Consider the following 18,923-nt stretch of genomic DNA (forward strand, 5'->3'; position numbering starts at 1 on the left):
CGCCCCGGACAAGGTAAGAGTTTACGACAGCACGCTTTATTCGGCTCGACGAACAGCAAAGAAAACTTTATTCTACAAAGACAGGTTTATTTTACTTAGCTGCCTCCTGGAATGCAACTACATAATCTTGGATTCAATATTTTATCCTTTCTATTTATCAACATTACTTCTTTACACGAGTCGCTTTGCTAATAACTAACTTACGGTCACTCGTGTTTTTTGTTTGTTTGATGGAATTGTAAATTGCATTTGGGAAGGATGGGTTTGTCACAGGAAAACAAGAACCTACACATCAAGGTAAGACAATCTAGTTCGTAGCTTCTGTCTTCTGTGGATTTTTGTGTCATATTTGTAACTCTCTTGTATTTTGTGCTTACAGACCAGAGAGTCAAAGGTTGTAGCCAAGTGTACTTCCACAGTGCAGCTGTGTAATTACAGGGATGGCTCAGGTTTTCAAGACACTCAGCATCACAAGGCTGTTAAGGTAAACTGTGTGGCCCAACTTTATAATTTACAGTATCTCGTCAATATCATATATTTTATATACATACTATTTTGTTGAATGAGGGGTAAATATTTTATATCTGTGTCAGAACCACTCATGCAGCTCAGAAGTGTGCAATGGCTCCGTCATGACTCCAAAAGCCCTGTGGCGCTCTCCTCCCGACGGTGCCTCAGACGCCAGTGATCTTCTGATGCAGGCTGTTGACTTCATCAACCAGTTTTATAAATCATTTAAAAGGTGCGAATCTGTTTTGTGTCAATTTTACACACACACACACACACACACACACACACACACACACACACACACACACACACTCCAAAGTCTTTTTGAAGTCTTGTCTATCTTAAAGCTCCAGAACAGAAGATCACCTGGCTCGAGTTGAGGAGGTTAGTTCAGAAATTGACACTACTGGGACTTACCAGTTGACCTCAGAAGAACTGGCTTTTGGGGCTAAACAGGCGTGGAGAAATGCACCCAGGTGTATTGGCAGGATTCAGTGGTCCAATTTACAGGTGAGATGCACCCCCATATATAACCAAACACACTCAATGCAGATATCATCAGTTTGTTATTTAACTAATTGATTAATTATCTTTTATGCATCTGTACATCTTAATATTTAATGTGTATGTGTCTCATATGAAAAAAATAATAGTGATTGTGGTTTTACAGGTGTTTGATGCCCGAAAGTGTAGCAGCAGTAAGGACATGTTTCATGACCTTTGTGAGCATCTCCAGTTTGCCACAAATGGAGGCAACCTGAGGTACATCACCCGCAGTTACATTTTACATTTAGTCATTTAGCAGATGCTTTTGTCCAAAGTTATGTCAAACCTATTATTTATGTTGACATTTGATAATTTCTTAAATGCTGACATTTAAATAGTTTGTTTTTAATGTCAAAGCTCATATTATTTCATTTTGAATGATCAGAGATTATTGAAGTTAAATTAGAGATTTGTGAAGTGATGTTCACCGAGGCCTGCCCCTGAACAATTTCATAGTTTTGTACATTTAAACACTGTTGCCCATAAATTAGGACACTAAGCATGTTATGGAAATAAAAAAAGGGCGGGATCTAATGCTGAAACTATGAACTATGCACTTGTTGAAACCAATAACTATATAAAGTGACAGATTGCATCACCTTGCAATAAGGTGCTTTTCCATCTCCACAGGGTTTTGGTTGCATTAAAGTTTGTGATTTTTCTTAGAATGTAGAAATGAAATGGAATGTAAAAATGTTAACGTTAAAAAACATTGAAAGACCTCTCTGCAGATTATTTCTCAACATAGCGCATGCTCCCTTTGTAGGTCTACAATCACAATTTTCCCGCAGAGAACTGATGGAAAGCATGACTTTCGTGTTTGGAATAGCCAACTTATAAAATATGCTGGGTATCAGATGCCAGACGGAACCATACGAGGAGACCCTGCCAGTCTGGACTTCACAGAGGTGAATATGTGCACAGAAATGCAGGATTTTGGAGATGTGTGTGAATTGAGTTGTGCCAATGTCAGCGTGTACTAAACAGATATTTTTACTACATGCATTAAACATTGCTGTTTTGTTTTCAGTAATTAATGTTTGTAAGGTTAATAAGTAAGCAAGTGGATGATCTTTACAGATTTGTATTCGACTTGGGTGGACTCCAAAATATGGTGCCTTTGATGTGCTACCACTGGTCTTGCAGGCCAACGGAGAGGACCCAGAGATCTTTGAGCTTCCGCCAGAGTTGATTTTGGAGATTCCTATGGAGCACCCACAGTAGGTCCCACTGCCATTGTTTTGCTCCCTGTTAATTCAGTGTTTATTTCCTTTTGGGTAACATGTCTTTATTTTGATGTGTCACATAGATTTTATACTGCAACACTGTATTACTAAACACTTGTATTTACGTATGCAGTCATGTGTTTACTTTCAGAAAAATACCAAAGTCTCAACAAGACTCTTAGCTGCTTCGCAAAAGAGCTTTGAGGCCATTTGCATTCCACTTCAGTTCTAAATTAAATTGAACGTCTGTTGTTACCATGGCTGGTCAAACCCAGACCATTTCTCGGTCTCCACAGAGCTTAGAACAGAATAAAAGGAACCCTTAATATCAGCCGGCTCTTCAGTCCACTAAGGTCCGAGTTGAGAGGAACAAGTATTTTACTTCAATCAAGTTTGACTGCTATTTGTATTCTTTCAAGTTTAACCAAAATAAAATAGTTTCCCTGACCCAGTGTATACTTAGTGAAGGAGCAGTAGAAGTCGTCCACCTCTTTTACGTGCCTCTGTACTTTTGCTAATTAGGTCCTTGAGAATAAACGAATTAAGCATTTCAAGTCTTCTGCTGAAATAATGTGTTGAACACAAGAGAGATGGTGTGTGTGTGTAGAGAAGGGGAGAAAAAAACACATATGTATGAATGTTTTAGTAAAAAGAAAGTAAATACAACTCCTACAACAAACAGATGTTAAACATGAGCTTCTTCAAATGTTAATACAATGTTTAGTTTTATTTTATTACTAGAGAAATGTACAAAACATTAAGTTATGTTATGTACATTTGAAATGTTTTGAGATTGGTCCTGGAAAATGGTGAGTTCCTGTCCTTCAGAAGTGACTGCTAAAATATTACAGTTTTCATAAATTGCTGCTTTGAATTACAAATTATAATCCTTTCTTGACCTGTAATCCAGAATTTTGAATTTCATGTATCTGAAATACACTCCTAACATTCAGCTTTCATGTTCCTATCACATAGAGAAAAACACGGAAGCCTCCCAAAGTTTACACATGCTCAATCCACATCTCATAATATAACATTAGATCGTTTTGATGAAATATCATTCTGAATGTATGAACAACATCACAGAAACAACACCAGTGACACTGTCCTCATGTGGCTTTTTCTTCCATAGGTTTGAATGGTTCAAGGACATGCAGCTCAGGTGGTATGCTCTGCCTGCAGTGTCCAACATGATGCTAGAGATTGGAGGACTTGAGTTCACAGCTTGCCCCTTCAATGGCTGGTACATGGGCACAGAGATTGGGGTCAGGAATTTCTGTGACACCCAGCGCTACAATATACTGGAGGTATGGATTTATGGCAGAAATGAATGATGTGTAAATGCAAATAACATGGACATCTTTGTAAGCATTTTTTTAATTTCCAAAGTATTCTGTGAATGTATATTCTTTCACTTTGAGTGTAGCTTTCTGTATCTCTTTTTGCATTGAAGCAAGTAGGTCGTAAGATGGGCTTGGAGACACAGACGCTGTCCTCCCTTTGGAAAGACCAGGCTCTTTTGGTTGTCAACGTAGCTGTTCTTCACAGTTTCCAGGTTTGGTCACTTCCCTTGTACTGCATAGTACTTTTTCGTTGCACTTTGTGGTATGATTCCCTCGCATTACACTAATGCAGATTAAAAGCTCTCCGGGGATCATTCATGTTTCTGAGTCGACTTCTCTGTTGTCATAGAAAAATAAAGTAACCATCATAGATCATCACTCAGCTTCCGAATCATTCATGAAGCACATGCAGACCGAGGTCCGTCTCCGTGGAGGTTGCCCAGCTGACTGGGTCTGGTTGGTCCCCCCCATGTCAGGCTCTCTCACACCTGTGTTCCACCAGGAAATGACCAACTACATCCTCTCTCCCTTCTACTACTACCAGGTAAGGAAGTATTGTGGATCAGATTGAGAGGTGAAGCATTATATTGATGTCTTTATAGTGACGTCTGGAATGTCCTTGATTTCCAGTCTTGTGTAAGACAGCATAAAAGACACTGTACTCATGTGTTTTTGTTGCTGTTGTTCAAAGCCTGAGGCCTGGGAAACTCATGTCTGGAGAGATGAGAAGAAAAAACTGAAGAAGAGAGAAATTCATTTCCGTGCTGTTGCCAGGTTCTGACCTTATTTGTTTTGTTTGTTTGTTTGTTTTGTTTAGCTTGATCTCCAGTTGAGATACAATGTTGGCCAAAAGGCAGTGGAGTTATATGACATCATGAGAGTTGGTAAATAGATTTGCATTTGGTATTAAATGAAATGACTTTCATTTACAAAAAGAGGGTGATATTTTTGGCCTTCTTGTATATGTTCATATATAAAGTGTTAAAATTCAGTTGAATTGGATTGTTATATGTTGTGGTCAAAATACATTAAGGTATAACTAGGTTGTTTTTATGACTATGAAACATGTTTTATAAACAGCACTCAATATATGGAGTATATATAATACTCACACTGAATCATGATATGATTGGAACATGTTTAGTTATTTATGAAAAACAGTGATAACAAGTGTGCCATGTTACTCCCCTGCAGGGCGGCACTCTTCACTGTGCGTCTGATGCATGGAGCTATGGCCCGGCGTGTGTGCTGCACTGTGTTGTATGCCACAGAAACAGGGCACTCACTGACTCTGGCCAGAAAGCTAAACTCCATGCTCAACTGTGCTTTCAACTCCAGGGTAGGAAGTAACATTTCAAGTACTAACAGATAACTGCACTTACCGTAAAAGGCTGCTCTGCTCAAACTATTTAAAACTACCTTCCCAATTCTTTCCAGTTACTTTGCATGGAAGATTATGTCCTCACTGACCTTGAAAAGGAGCGCCTGCTTATTGTGGTGACCAGCACTTTTGGGAATGGAGACTGCCCAGCGAATGGAGAGGTAAAGAGAGACTCTCTGATTACTCTGGAGATACTCAAGATATTACCATGAGAATATCATATTGAATATTATAGATGACTGCATGGTATGACTCTTCTCCACAGAGTTTCAAAAAGGGACTCTTCAGTTTAGAATCCCTCAGAAACAAATTCAGGTATTCTTCTTCGGATTGTATTGAATCAAACATTAAAAAATGATAACACATGTCGTCAAAACATTGTGTCAATCTAATCAGTTCAACAACATTGACTAAACAGCACTGTAATTTCTCACTTTCTTTCGCACAGGTACTGTGTGTTTGGCCTGGGTTCCCGCATGTACCCACAGTTCTGTGCCTACGCCCATGCTTTGGATGCCAGGTTCTCACAGCTGGGGGCCAGGTGTTTGCTTCCAGTTGGGGAGGAAGATGAACTGAATGGGCAAGAAGAATCGTTCAGTCCCTGGGCACAAGCAGCTTTTCAGGTAGGTTCTATGATGGTAATTTATAGTTATACCAAAGGAATGGAGACCTCAGTGATCAATGGTAGGAGAATTAAAAAAAAGGTTTTATTTACAATGATTGCCATCAAGGGAGAGAGAGCATGGTTTCACATGAAGATTCACCAGCTTCTCTGACTCAACATGGCGGTGAATGATTAAAAAAATACGCCATGAAGCTATGTATGCCTTTAAAAATTCTAATTAGAATGGCTCAAAATGTTCAAGTCTTTGTGGAACCAATTGTATCTGTGTACAAATGGTTTAAGGAAGCTTGCAAGGAGTTCAGAATCCAGGGACAGCTCTCTGTTGTCGAGCAACCACCTGACACCTGGGATCCCCATAGATACAGAGTGCAGAATGACAACTGCACACTGGACCGCATTAGAGGTAATCATCACCCAGACACATTTACATTACTTTTTCTCATTTAGGCCTTAAAGTTTGTCCATGCCTGCCTACAGTTAATATATCAGCTCAGTGGTAACTGTCTTTTGCTTTCTCTTTTCAGTAATGAGTGTGGTATTGTGTGTGTGATTCACTTGACCTCTTTTGCCATTTCTACCACAGCATTGTCAGAGACTCACTCTAAAGCTGTCATCCCCATGAAACTGAAGAGGAAGGTTCCCTTACAAAAAGCTTGGTCCAGGTGGGCACATGATTTTAGTAGCCTTTGTGATCTCATACTCACGTAACTGTCATCATTCATTAATCTAAGTCCTTGTAAACCTCAAATGACTTCATATTCAAGTGTGTTGAGTCACATCCATTCATTATGAATGGCTTCTAAAGGTGCCCTTTATACCTCATGTCCTGACAAGGCCTTATTTATTTGAAAAAAGTTTCCCTTTCTAATAAACCCATGTCATTTATTTCATTTTCAGTCACTGTACAATCCTGGTGGAACTCGAGCAAGACAGTGGAGCAGACCCCTTGCAATTTGCCCCAGGTGATCATGCAGGAGTTTTCCCAGGAAACCCAGCAGAACTCGTGGCTGGTATTCTGAAGCAGCTCCTCGATGCCCCCCCTATCAACCAGAGCTTGCAACTGGAGTTTCTTTACACCTCTGGCTCAGGTTGGTTGCTCCTCTCTTGAATGCCCTAAACAAGATAGCTTGGTTTCCATCAAAGTCATTTGCATATTTTAAGCACATTCATGAAAATTCAACAAAAGAAAATGCAAGTCTGTACGCATTTGTATTCACTGTGTTATGCAAATAAAAAATTGACAATCTCTCAATCAACGGAGGAGTTGTGAAGAGCTGTGGGTTCAAAAGTTAAGGTTGTCAGGGCAACTTTATTAGAAACTCTATAAAATCACAACAAATGCAATGTGAATAAACCCATTTCCATGAACCTCAGTCGCATTATACCTAATGTGAATCGGGATTTAATGCACCCCGGAATTTAATTCCATTCCACATTTCTTCTTCAACCAAGAAAATATTTTCTTTCAAATTCCAAGTGTTTCCATTCAAAATGTCCTATTCCAATGGTCAAATCCAGCTATTGATATCGCGTAGTGCTGAAACTGTGAAAGCTTACAACTGTGTTATCTGGGGATGGAAAATAACTTGTGACTGTTTCCCTGGTGTATACTTCTGAAGGGACCACATTCTGGCAGAAAGACAGGCGTATCCCAGCATGCCCTCTGGCACAGGCCCTCACCTATCTGCTGGACATCACCAGCCCTCCCTCCCAGCGCCTCCTCTATAAACTCTCCCAGATCGCCACCCAAGAGGACCACAGGCGGCGCCTGCTAATGCTAGCGACGGTAATGCTTAAAAACTTGGCAAATAAAATAATGTGTTCTGTAAAGTACTCAGAGCTGCATATTTTCCATGAAAGGTGATATTGTTGTAGCTGGCCTGAAGTAATTGTCATAGTTGTAGTGGTAGTTTAATCATTAACATGTCAGTGTCAGCCTAGCCTCCCAAAATGTGCTTGTATGGTACATTACAGGTAAACCAGGAGTATGTGCAATGGACAAACTTCTTCAGGCCCACTCTTCTAGAGGTGCTCCAACAGTTCCCATCTGTGGAGCTCACAGCGACATTCCTCCTGAGTCAGCTACCTCTGCTGAAGCCACGCATCTACTCCATCAGCTCCTCCCCTGAGCTCCGCCCTAATGAGGTCCACCTCACAGTGGCAGTGTTGAACTACCACACCCAAGGTATCTTGGCTCAACAGCTTTTAACCATGCTGCTGCTGTTTTATTTTTAAAAGAAACTAATCCACCACACCCCATCAGGGCAGGATAAATTCCAAAATAGAACTTTTTGACACAGTTCCCATTGCCATCTGAAATTATTTCGCCTTTGTGATCTATCATATGGACATCCACAGTCTAGCCCCTTTTGAACTGTGCCTAAAACAGATATAACCAGCAACCTTTTACTAGTATCCTAATCTTGCATTGGAAACTTTTTGGTGAGATTGCTCCAGGCAATGAATGATGTTTACATTAGTTTATGTCCTATAGCTTGTTTCTCATTGACTGCAACTATATGCAAAGGCTTTTACTTCATTCTGTAATTTAGTTTGAAACATTCTACATCACATGTAGAGTATCTACATCAATATGCTTTGCTTAATTATCAACTTATTTTATTCTATTAAATGTATTGAATCACATTTGGCTTTTAACCATATTTCTTGTTCTTCAAAGATGGACATGGTCCATTACATCATGGAGTTTGTAGCACCTGGCTAAACACAATCAAGGAGGGAGGCTTGGTTCCTTGCTTCCTTCGCAGGTATGAAATGAAGGCGCTTGTGACAAACAACTGAACCTCATATATTACACATTAAAATACTCAACATTGGTAAGCCAACCTGGAAGAGATGAGATGTATGACATACAAGCACAGCCTCAGAAGATCAAGTGGAGTAGGTAGAGTAGGTTGAAAGTCAACAATGTAATAAATCATCATCTCTTGTTTGTAGTTCCGAAGGCTTTCACCTTACAGAACAACGTGTACCTGTCATCTTGGTTGGAATAGGGAATGGCATTGCACCATACCGAAGCTTCTGGCAGCAGCGACTGTGCAATCTGGCAAAGTCAGGTACCGAGAAAAGTTCAATACCAATGATATTTAAATATTGGTGGAATTTTGAAGTGGAATTCTCTGATGGAACACTTGCATGTGGTCTGTGTTCTTCCCAGGCTTGGCAGCTGTGCCCATGACGTTGGTGTTTGGCTGTCGCAGTGCAGAGTCAGACCACCTGTACAAAGAGGAAGTGCTGGAGATGAAACGCAGGGGAGTGTTAGGAACCATCAGCACTGCTTACTCACGCCAGCCTAGCCAGGCCAAGGTGAGCTCTTCCTGGTTGAGGTTGATGAGATTGAAATATTTAGTGGAAAGTCCCCATTGCCGTATTTTCCCGACTATAAATGTCACCGTATATAAATCGTACTGCAGTATTCTAAGTCATTTTATAAAACAAACTTCATTGACCGCACCCGTGTATTAACCTCAGTTTATTCAATGTTACATCATCCTGTCACAGAAAAACTAAATGCCATGTAGTTGTGGTGTGAGCGCTACTAGCCATTTTAAAGTTGTATGGGATGGGCATGTCAAGCAAAACTATGAGCCCTGGGTGCCAAACCCATGACCTTGGTGTTTCAGCACGTGACACGACCCGTTAAGATGCAGGACCTTCAACCCTCTCTAGCCACTGAAGATGCATATGTTTGAAACTATGATCTGTTCCATCTAGATGTATGTCCAGGATGTCCTGAGGGACACTTTGGCTGAGGAGGTGGTACAAGTTCTTCACCAGCAGGCAGGGCACCTTTATGTCTGTGGGAGCCTGAGCATGGCAGGGGATGTTGCTCACACCATAGAGGGCATCCTAGCACACAGGCTTGGCATCAGTTCTCCACAGGCTTCACAATACCTGTCCCAACTCAAGGTGAACAGCTTTCTCCTCCTGTTAAAATTTTATAACATTGTATTTAACAATTAACTTATATTTTACTTAGAATATGTAATCATCTGAATGAAATACTGTAATAGTGTGGATACTTAGGAGATGTACAGCTTACTTAAAAATAAGATGATGTTTCAAAGACAGCTTTAAATTGATCAGAGATAGATAAGGTTTGGTGAAGTTGTTTTTAGCTGTTCCTTGTCTATCTGCAGAGTGAGAAGCGGTACCATGAGGACATCTTTGGGGACAAAACATGCAAATGACGTGAACTTGGTGTCTTACCTTGATCCAAGCAGCAATGTCACTGAACCTGAAATTGTTTAGTGGTTATTGCCATACTTTTTCCAAATTTGGGCCTAGACACACAAACACACAAACCACTTGTCATCACATTCTCCAAATGCCCCATCTGCCTTGATAACCACCTCATAAACGACTCACATTTTCATAACACACAACAATTCCTAGGACTTTTTAAATACTCTAATGACTTCCCATTATCACCATCCTACCCTAACCCATAACCAGGGTGCGATTTGTCACAGAGGGGGGGATGTTTTCTTTTTTTTTTTTTAAACATGAAAAAACAAGCAATAAATAGGCCTAATTATTTTCAAGTTAACGGTAGGCCCTATTAGGTTACATTTTGAACAGTTGAACATTTAATGCAAATATATATATATACATATATATAAAATACATGATTTTTTTTCTTTTGGTAAAAAACACATAGGGGTGGTAACAACAGCATAGTAAATGTTGAGTGGGTATAGGGTTAAATGTATGAAATGATAGTTATAGCAATAGCGATGTGTAGGTGCACACATTGATGTGTAGGGTGGAGGGTTATGTGTGGGCTGGTTGTAGAAGTTGTTATGGGCAGGGTGCGATTTGTTGGGGGGGATGGGGGGGCATTACTGTAATCACTGCCAGACACTGCCCTAATGAAGCACGGACTAATGCGGCAGACAAACGTTGATTTGTGAGAGGACCTTCTGTTGGGAAAATCAATAGGAAAATATTCCTTCTTTGAATATCATAAATATAACCTATATCATTACTTTAATACTTTTCTTTTTTGTATGAAAATGTATGCTACCTGTACGCTAATGTGTGCATGTATTCTACCTATGTGATATTAATATATATTTTCAATCTTTGAACAGCATTTTTAATACGATTACTTGATAAACATTTGTATTTGAATACCTTAATTGTGTATTGGACATTATACAACAGTATACAACAGGTATGTCCAGTGGAACAATTTATTAATTTCTTATTGGACAAGAGGCATTCCATGAGTGGGCATCCCTCCGTGTCAAAATACTGATATCAAATTGCTATTTTTAACACGTACGGCAAGGACACGCGATTATTCAATCTTTCTTATTTGTTTTCTGATTTTTAAGTTTGTTCTCACCACATCATTCAGCTTCATTGTATTTGCTTTAATTGCAATAATCGCTACTTCTAATTTGAGATATTTCACTTTTATTTCCTAAGAGAAATAAAAGTGGACTGGTGGCTCACACCCTAGTTATTCCCCTAAGGGATAAACACAATCTTCCAAAAGGAGGAATTCCCTCAAAGCGAGACATGCATCAGTTTCTTATGCACACTTTCACACTTCATATGCACATTTATTCAGTAGACTTATTGCACACAGTTGAATTGGTACATGTATAATGGAATAAGGGTTCTAGCCTCCTTCCTAGGAAGCCCTCTTGCTGTACTCAAGGCTGTAGGTTTAAATGAGGTGTGGGACTATGCTTTTCACAATATACACATAATACTGTCTCTGTAAAACTGTATTGAATTAATTTGTCCATTGTTCCTCAACACCACTAGATAGGTCTTTTCTCCTACTTTAAACATGTTAAGATATGCCAAAATACATGTCTGAAGGATCTGTACTTTGTTCCTTATTAAGATATACACTCAAAATGTTGTTACATCAAATACCACTGCAGAGTTTTTATTAAAGGTATACTATGCACCTTTTCCCCAATGGGCTCAATTCTTTACTAAATAACCTATTTTGTGTTACAGCTTTAAAATACTGTTCTGAATATCAGAAAGTACCAGTCTGCACAAGCTTTGACTGAAAAAATGTGTATTTACTGGAGTCCTATAATGGACCTTCCAAACCCATAGTCAAGCCAAGAATGAGTGTACAATTTAATTCGAGAAGTTCACCTTTATAAAGTGATTTAAATTTTTTTAATTTCATACTGATGTTATGATCAGGAGAAGATACATAGTGTTATGATTTATATGTTATGGAAATTGAATAGTTTATTAAATGTAATAGTTTGAAGTGTATTGCTGTTTAGGCTGAACAAAAAAGGAACTTATCACGCAACGATACATACCATAATATCAAGGGCTTTTATGACCAAACAACTGCCAAATGGCCAACTGCCATGTAAAAAAAGAACAACTTTTAAGTAGTCACTATTTTGAAAAATTTAAACCGTACTGTTTGTCTGAGCAGACTAACCGTACGACGTCATCAGTTCGGATGTCAGCACTTGCACGCGGCAGTGACACTTGTAAATAGAGTTGTAGGTTAGTTCATTTTGAAAGAGTTCCATATAATTCTCATGTCTGCAGTGTGACAATTGCAGATATTTATGAAACAATTGAATCATGGCAGGGAGTCGACTTGAAAAGTTCGGCACCGTGTTCACACGGTAGGTTAGTCGGCTATCGCTGGTTCGTCCAAGGTTATTCGTGTTGTAACGTTAGCTTAGTTGCCTTTGCAGTATTTAACCTTAGCTAACGTTAATTGAAACAGCTTTAATGTTTTTTGTGGTCTGTATATAGTTGTTTGGCATAGACGTTTCTAACATGAAGACGCAATTTGACATTAGCTAATAGATGAACAAAATGCTTTTTGTTACTATTTTAAAAATGTTGTGTGACGTACATTTAGCTAGTTCATTTTTGAACTGACTCCTCTAACGAATGTCTTGTTTTTTTCTTTAGAGTGAGAGATTTAATGCGTGCTGGCGTGATCAAAGAGAAAGACAAACCGATTTGGTACGATGTGTACGCTGCATACCCACCTAAGAGAAACCCGCTCTACGTGAAACCATTTTCCAAGACACTCCCAAAGACTGAGGATAAAGTGCCAGAAATATTCTACAGAGAGGATGTAATCCGATCGTAAGTACCGATCTTTATTTTTCAGCAGTGTATTTTTATCTAGCTTTTCATTATAGTTAAGATATTGGATGGGCGACATGTGCAACGATATATCTGTATTCATTCAGATTATAACTTTACTTGCAGGAAATTCTATAACACATACGGGACTGGTCCCAGAACGTTCGACCTATCCAGGTCCAACTTCGTGTCAACATGTCAAAGGTATAACAGCCATGTCTCAATATTAGGTATCGATGAAGGACATTTTGTTCTTGAATACAAATTAAGTGCATCACCATATTTTTTACACGCGTTTATTCCATTCCATTCCATGGCACTGTCTTAAAAAGCAGACCAGGTTACATTACATTCCTGATTAGCGTTCATTATGACCGTAGATTTTACATGGTTTTCCATGCTGAGTTTTGTGAGTGAATGTTTTTGAATGTCAGGCCTACTGATGGTAATCCCTATACAAAGTGAACCTTTGCAGTGGAATTTTTGCATGCACTGAACACTGCTCACTTCTAATTGTGTGGGTAGGTTTGTGGAGAAGTACAATGAGCTGCAAAGCACTGGAGACTTTGAAGAAGACGCCCTCTTTGAGGAGACCAGTAAGGCACTTCTTGCCGAAGGCCTTTTGCTCAGGAGAAAGGGTAGTCCCACGGTGAGTTATCAATCAATTCATTTATTTATTTGATCAAGAGGGACAGTGTACATTCATGAACATTAAAATGTAAATGCACCCAATTATAGCCAAAAGGCTAGTTTCCATTGGCAGTCCCCCTGCCAGAGTGAAAAAAGGCTATACAACCTAAAAAAAGGCATTCACGTATATATCAAACATAACATTGACAATATATCAAAAATAAAATCCCAATACACAAGCTCCACTTAGTCCTTAACCATGGGTAGAAGGGAAAGAACAATGGGTATACAAACAAGTGGTAAACAAAAATAATTCTACTCTTTACCAACTAATGATCACATTTTTGGTTTTGAGATTTCTTTTAAAGTAGTTGATTGAGGTTGATTCTCTAATGTTCTGTGGGAGATGGTTCCATTCCCGGGCTGACCTAACTGAGAAAACTGACTGTCCAAATTAGGGGTGGGCGATATGAGCTAAAATTCATATCACGATATTTTCCACTGTCCAGACGATATTGATATGATCTCACGATATATGAGGGGGAAAAATCCGAATCACATTTTAATAGCCCTTCTTAGTTAAATGACATTAGTTAGGGCAAAATATGTCATCATAAAAATAAAATAATGATTAAATATTAATTTATCTTGCTGATCTGACATAAAACTGCAGTGAAAAAGCACAGAGGGGAGGCTAATAGTAACTCTGCCTCAATGAAGGGGGCGTGCAAGAGCCTGGAAACTGGACTTTCAATCGAAACGTGAAATGTTAAATAATGGGAGACCAATGCCAGAGCTAAAAGGTTTGCTTCAAAGGACGTGACAAAATATAACTCGATCGACTACTCGCATTCAAAGCCAAATTGCTTTTGAAATGTTTTGGAACCTCAAGAATAGATTTGGCTTTGGACGAACAGCGGAGACTAAATATTAGCAATAGCAATATTCGCTAACATTACATTGATATCAGAGTAAGCCCTTTCCATCGATTATCCATTATTTCTCTTAGGATTGTTTAATGTCTATGTGAAGCCATCACACAAGTAGTTGTAGTCACTTTGAACCTAAGACTGCTTTTTATTGGTGAACTGATTTTGAGAAATTAAACTTTGCAGCTAAAATTGTGTTTCCTGGTTGTTATGGTTTTCTAGCTGCTGTGCTAGCTAAGGAAACGTTTAATAACCTTAAACGATTTAAATGGAAGAGTTAAATTTGCATGAAATGATAGCTAGTTATCTAGCTGATGTTATAGTCTCCTCGATTTAACTCATCAAATTATAATGGGAAAAGGTAGGGTATGACCTAGGGTGCCTATGCAACTTCGTATGAAAGAGTTCATATTCACGAGTTCATATTCACACACATTAACATCACCTTCTGCGTGTTCGCTCATCCTCGATTGTTCACTTTTGCACTTATAATAAGCTATATACATATATATTATGGCGCAGCACAATACCTGTTGTGACTACCATACTGGTATATCGCCCAGTCCTAGTCCAAATACACAATTTCACAGTCTCCTCTTGCTGCCCCTCGAGTAGCACTGGTTGCTGCTGTTCTAAACTTGACTAGGCTGCATAGTGGTGGGGGGGCCAGGTTAAACCGCATTTTGAACATTAAACAGCAGCCTAAAGTTGGCCAATTGGTGAATTTAAAATGTTTGCATATTTTTTAACATGTTTTTTAAAAGTAAGTTGATTATCAATCAAGATATTTGTATTCCTTCACAATCTTGATTCTCTGATCAGAAATAAAAACATAGCAACGGTTTTGGAAGTGTTAAGCTGAAGACAACATTTGTTTAACCAGTCAGACACATCAACCATGACCTTTGTAAGCCTAGCAGCGACCTCTACGTGATTCTTACCCCACCCAAAGATCATAGTGTCGTCTGCGTAAATCAGAACCTCACAGTCTTGGCATACGGATGGTAAATCGTTAATATAAAGAAGTGGACCCAGGATTGAACCTTGGGGAACACCTGTAGACAGATTTTTGAAGTCGGATAATACATTGTTTATTTTAACACACTGAGTTTGAGTTGATAAGTATGATTTGAACCAGTTGGATGCAGAAGAAGTAAACTGATCAAACTTAGAGTGAAGTATGTTGTGGTTGACCGTGTCAAACGCTTTCCGGAGATCTAGAAATACTGCACCCACAACTCCTCCTCTATCCATAAGGGACTTGACCCTTTCAATAAAATAGACCGTTGCAGTCTCGGTGGAGTGATTTGATCTAAAACCATGCTGCATGGGGTGTAAAAGCTGATTAGAGTTAAGATGATACATTAGTTGCTCTACTGCTAATTTTTCCAAAACTTTGGACATTATGGGAAGTATACTAATAGGTCTGTAATTGGCTGCTGAGTGAGGATCACCATTTTTAAAGATAGGAACTATAACTGCAGGTTTCCAGTGTTCTGGAAAACACCCATGTTCTTGAGAGAATGACAGGTTAGACCATTAATGGAACGCTTTACACCATTCACTTTTCTCGACATTAAGATCAAATTGTGATCAGACAGTCCAGTGATGAGATTATACGATTTTGTTATTCTGTCTGGTCTGTTGCTAAAAATTAAATCTATCTGGGTGGAGGAAGTATTAGTAATACGGGTTGGTCCATCAACCAGTTGAGTTAAATTAAAACAGTAACCTGTTTAAGACATTTTCTTGAGGATTTATCTACCCAGTTGGCATTGATGTCACCACAGATTATTATCTCTTTGTTAGAATCACATTGTTGTAATAGGTCTTTGTATTCATCATAAAAACTAACAGTTGCTGAGGGATATTACAATTAGAGTGAAAGACATTTCTGGAGACAGAACCATATTTAGACCCAGACACTCCAAATCACAGTTTGTGAATAATATTTCATTGCAGCTAATTGAATCCTTTACATAACACAAAACGCCACCACCTTTACCATGTTTTCGATCATGTTTTCGATCATTTCTAAAAAAAATCTTGAAACCAGGCACATTTATGGCTGCATTGGGTGAATTTTCATGTAATCATGATTCCGACATCGCTAAATAATCGATGTAAGAGATGCTGAACTTGTTCACATTTAGAGATAATACTTCTAATGTTTATATGACCACCTAAGAGTCCTGGGTTTGCTACTAGCATCCCAAATAAGTTTAGAGTTATTGACAGTTTTAAAGATATTCCATTTGCGTTGCTTGATTTATAGCTCTAGTTATACTGTTGTCTGTTATATTTCTGCGCAAATCAAAAATGTACTGTATTATTAGTAGTAATGCCCTACTAGATGTCAGCAAACACAAATGCACAGTTGACAAACCAAATTAGTTGGCAGTGCCATGTTCTTCATGTCATAAAGTGTGATGTAAGCCAAACCTACTCTTGTGTCAAATTGTATATTCAGTAGGATTCCCTGAAACCTTGCAATTTAATTTTTTTAACTAAACTGAATTTTGTTGTGTGAATATGTTTAATTATCTGCTAAGGGATAAGCCATTTAAGATAATAGACCTCTCTCTTGTTCTTGTATCACTTATTTCTTTCAGTTAATATGCAGAAATATATCATAGCAGATAAGTAAATATGATCTTGACTTAAGTGTACAATATCTCATGTCCTGCAGGTGGCGGCAGAACACAGAAACCCTGTACTGGGCATGAAACTGACCGATATGTTGGCCGAGAAACAGCAAACCAACTCGGCAGCGGACGAAACGACATCAACTCTGAGGGAGCAGACAGAGACAGAAATACAGACCATAGATCACAAACCGTCCTAAATACAGACCTGCACATTCAGCTCCTTCCTGTGCTGTACAAGACCACAGAGCATGAGTATTATCAAAGTGCTTTTGTTTTATCAACTGCTAATTCAATACGGCTTTGTCTGTAATTTCATAAATGACCTTGGCTACATTTTTGAATTTACACATGATTGCCGATAAGTTACTGCGATGAATGCTTCAAGAAATGTGCGGTGAAAGGACTGGAGGACCATAGTGGCCAGTCCTGTCAGCTTTATGCTGTGGATGCTCTGTCCTGTGTGTTTCTGCTTCACCTTTGTGACATTTTGACCACATGTTATATGCATAAAATGACCCAACTAATAAAAACGTATTTACAAGGTCAGTAGTGTGCTTCATCGATCAGGCTTTAAATGAAATGATTTGATATCACCAGCTTTCACATAATCAGCTCGCCCCAAGCCCACTGTGCCTCGGAGAGGTGCGTTTTATGTTGAAGGCCACGCTATGAAAAGCAATGAAGAGCTCTAGCTTGTAAAATGTCATACGAGACGTACTTTCAATACTAGCAGCCTTCATTAACTCCACCCAGGAGTTTATGTTTTCAGTTTGGTTCGTTTTTCTGTCTGTTTGTTTGTCAGCAGGATTAGGCAAAAACTTCTGTACAACTGTTAGGTGAAAATTCACCCTGGTTACCTCAGGATTCCGGAGCTGCATATAAGTATATTTATTAGACAAACAACAATTGCAATCGGGCTCACTCCCAGCACAAGGCTGAAAGTGAAGCTATATTAAACACATCACACAAGGTTTATATAGACAGAAGTTAAGCGTTCAACAGGGATAACCACGTGGTGGATTTCTGACGTCCGAGGCAAGGATGGAAGTTTTGCAAGGTCGGAAGAAGCACAGTTCGACCCTTCTTATCACCTCTGGTCTAAACATGCTCTTGTACATATGCAGACTAAGTGGCACCTAATATTATAAGTTACACACACGCAGAAACACAGAAAAGCCATGTTCCTGCTTACATAAGTACATGATTCATATAAGGTAATTAATAATACAAAGCACTTGATTATTATATTCTTAAGTCATTAACAGTGTTTGGAAATTATCTCCATCAACAACTAGCACCGTTAAGAAATGATAATACGCTACTAATATAAATGTATCATTTAATGTACTGAGTCAACTTTAAGATCATTCGATGTATGGATATTAGTGTTATCATGGAATTGTGGATTCCTGTTATGGGATAATCCCTCCATCTTTAATATTTTGAGTAGATGTATACTGTGAGATCAGCAACATCTGAGATGTGAGCTGTCATTTGTGTGCCTCACCAAACTGATCAAAATGCCTATTTGTCAATTTGGTTGGCTGAATATTTTTGTGATAACAAAAAAAATATACTGCATGGTGATTACGTTAGTCCACAGCAACAGCAATTCCGTTATCAGCTGTTCTCAGGTGCCCCTTGGGCCTGTCGCAATGCCCCTTGTTGGGTGTGCCAGTTTTAGATTTAGGTGGCACAGGCAGACCTGGGCAAACTTGTGGCAATGCTAGTGGTGTCCCCGACACCAAACCAGCAAGAAGAAGCAGTGGATGGAGCCAGCATTCCCCAGCCTGTACGACAAGCGAGGAGTGCCTCGAAAGGACCTACAGCCATGCCCACTGAGGACCGGGCATGCCAGCGAGCCTGCAGCAAATGGAGGATGCCGGCGCGCCAGGACCCTGGAGATGCAGCCGCTGCTTCGACCGAGGGCCAGCTGGGAACCGCGGAGGAAGTGAGGAGGAAGAAG

General features: G+C 39.2%; 2 protein-coding genes across 2 annotated transcripts; both read left to right on the forward strand.

Annotated features, from left to right (window-relative positions):
• Positions 1-258: 258 nt before the first annotated feature.
• On the forward strand, positions 259-11,546 carry LOC105902791 (nitric oxide synthase, inducible-like). The gene is made up of 25 exons (XM_031572884.2): positions 259-297; positions 380-484; positions 594-742; positions 858-1,020; positions 1,181-1,272; positions 1,823-1,964; positions 2,137-2,276; positions 3,415-3,589; positions 3,736-3,837; positions 3,975-4,169; positions 4,317-4,399; positions 4,820-4,964; positions 5,063-5,167; positions 5,272-5,321; positions 5,455-5,629; positions 5,914-6,034; positions 6,215-6,293; positions 6,529-6,719; positions 7,251-7,417; positions 7,606-7,816; positions 8,312-8,399; positions 8,590-8,708; positions 8,810-8,958; positions 9,367-9,561; positions 9,792-11,546. The coding sequence occupies exons 1-25, from the start codon at positions 259-261 to the stop codon at positions 9,840-9,842; spliced, it is 3,231 nt and encodes a 1,076-aa protein (XP_031428744.1). The 3' UTR covers positions 9,843-11,546.
• Positions 11,547-12,081: 535 nt separating this feature from the next.
• Positions 12,082-17,503, forward strand: mrps23 (mitochondrial ribosomal protein S23). The gene is made up of 5 exons (XM_012830468.2): positions 12,082-12,275; positions 12,571-12,750; positions 12,877-12,954; positions 13,276-13,399; positions 16,999-17,503. Exons 1-5 carry the CDS (start codon positions 12,232-12,234, stop codon positions 17,152-17,154), a joined length of 582 nt encoding a protein of 193 aa, XP_012685922.1. The 5' UTR covers positions 12,082-12,231; the 3' UTR covers positions 17,155-17,503.
• The last annotated feature ends 1,420 nt before the right edge of the window (positions 17,504-18,923 follow it).

This window comes from Clupea harengus, chromosome 9, assembly GCF_900700415.2.
Source record: "Clupea harengus chromosome 9, Ch_v2.0.2, whole genome shotgun sequence".
Classification (NCBI taxonomy): domain Eukaryota; kingdom Metazoa; phylum Chordata; class Actinopteri; order Clupeiformes; family Clupeidae; genus Clupea; species Clupea harengus.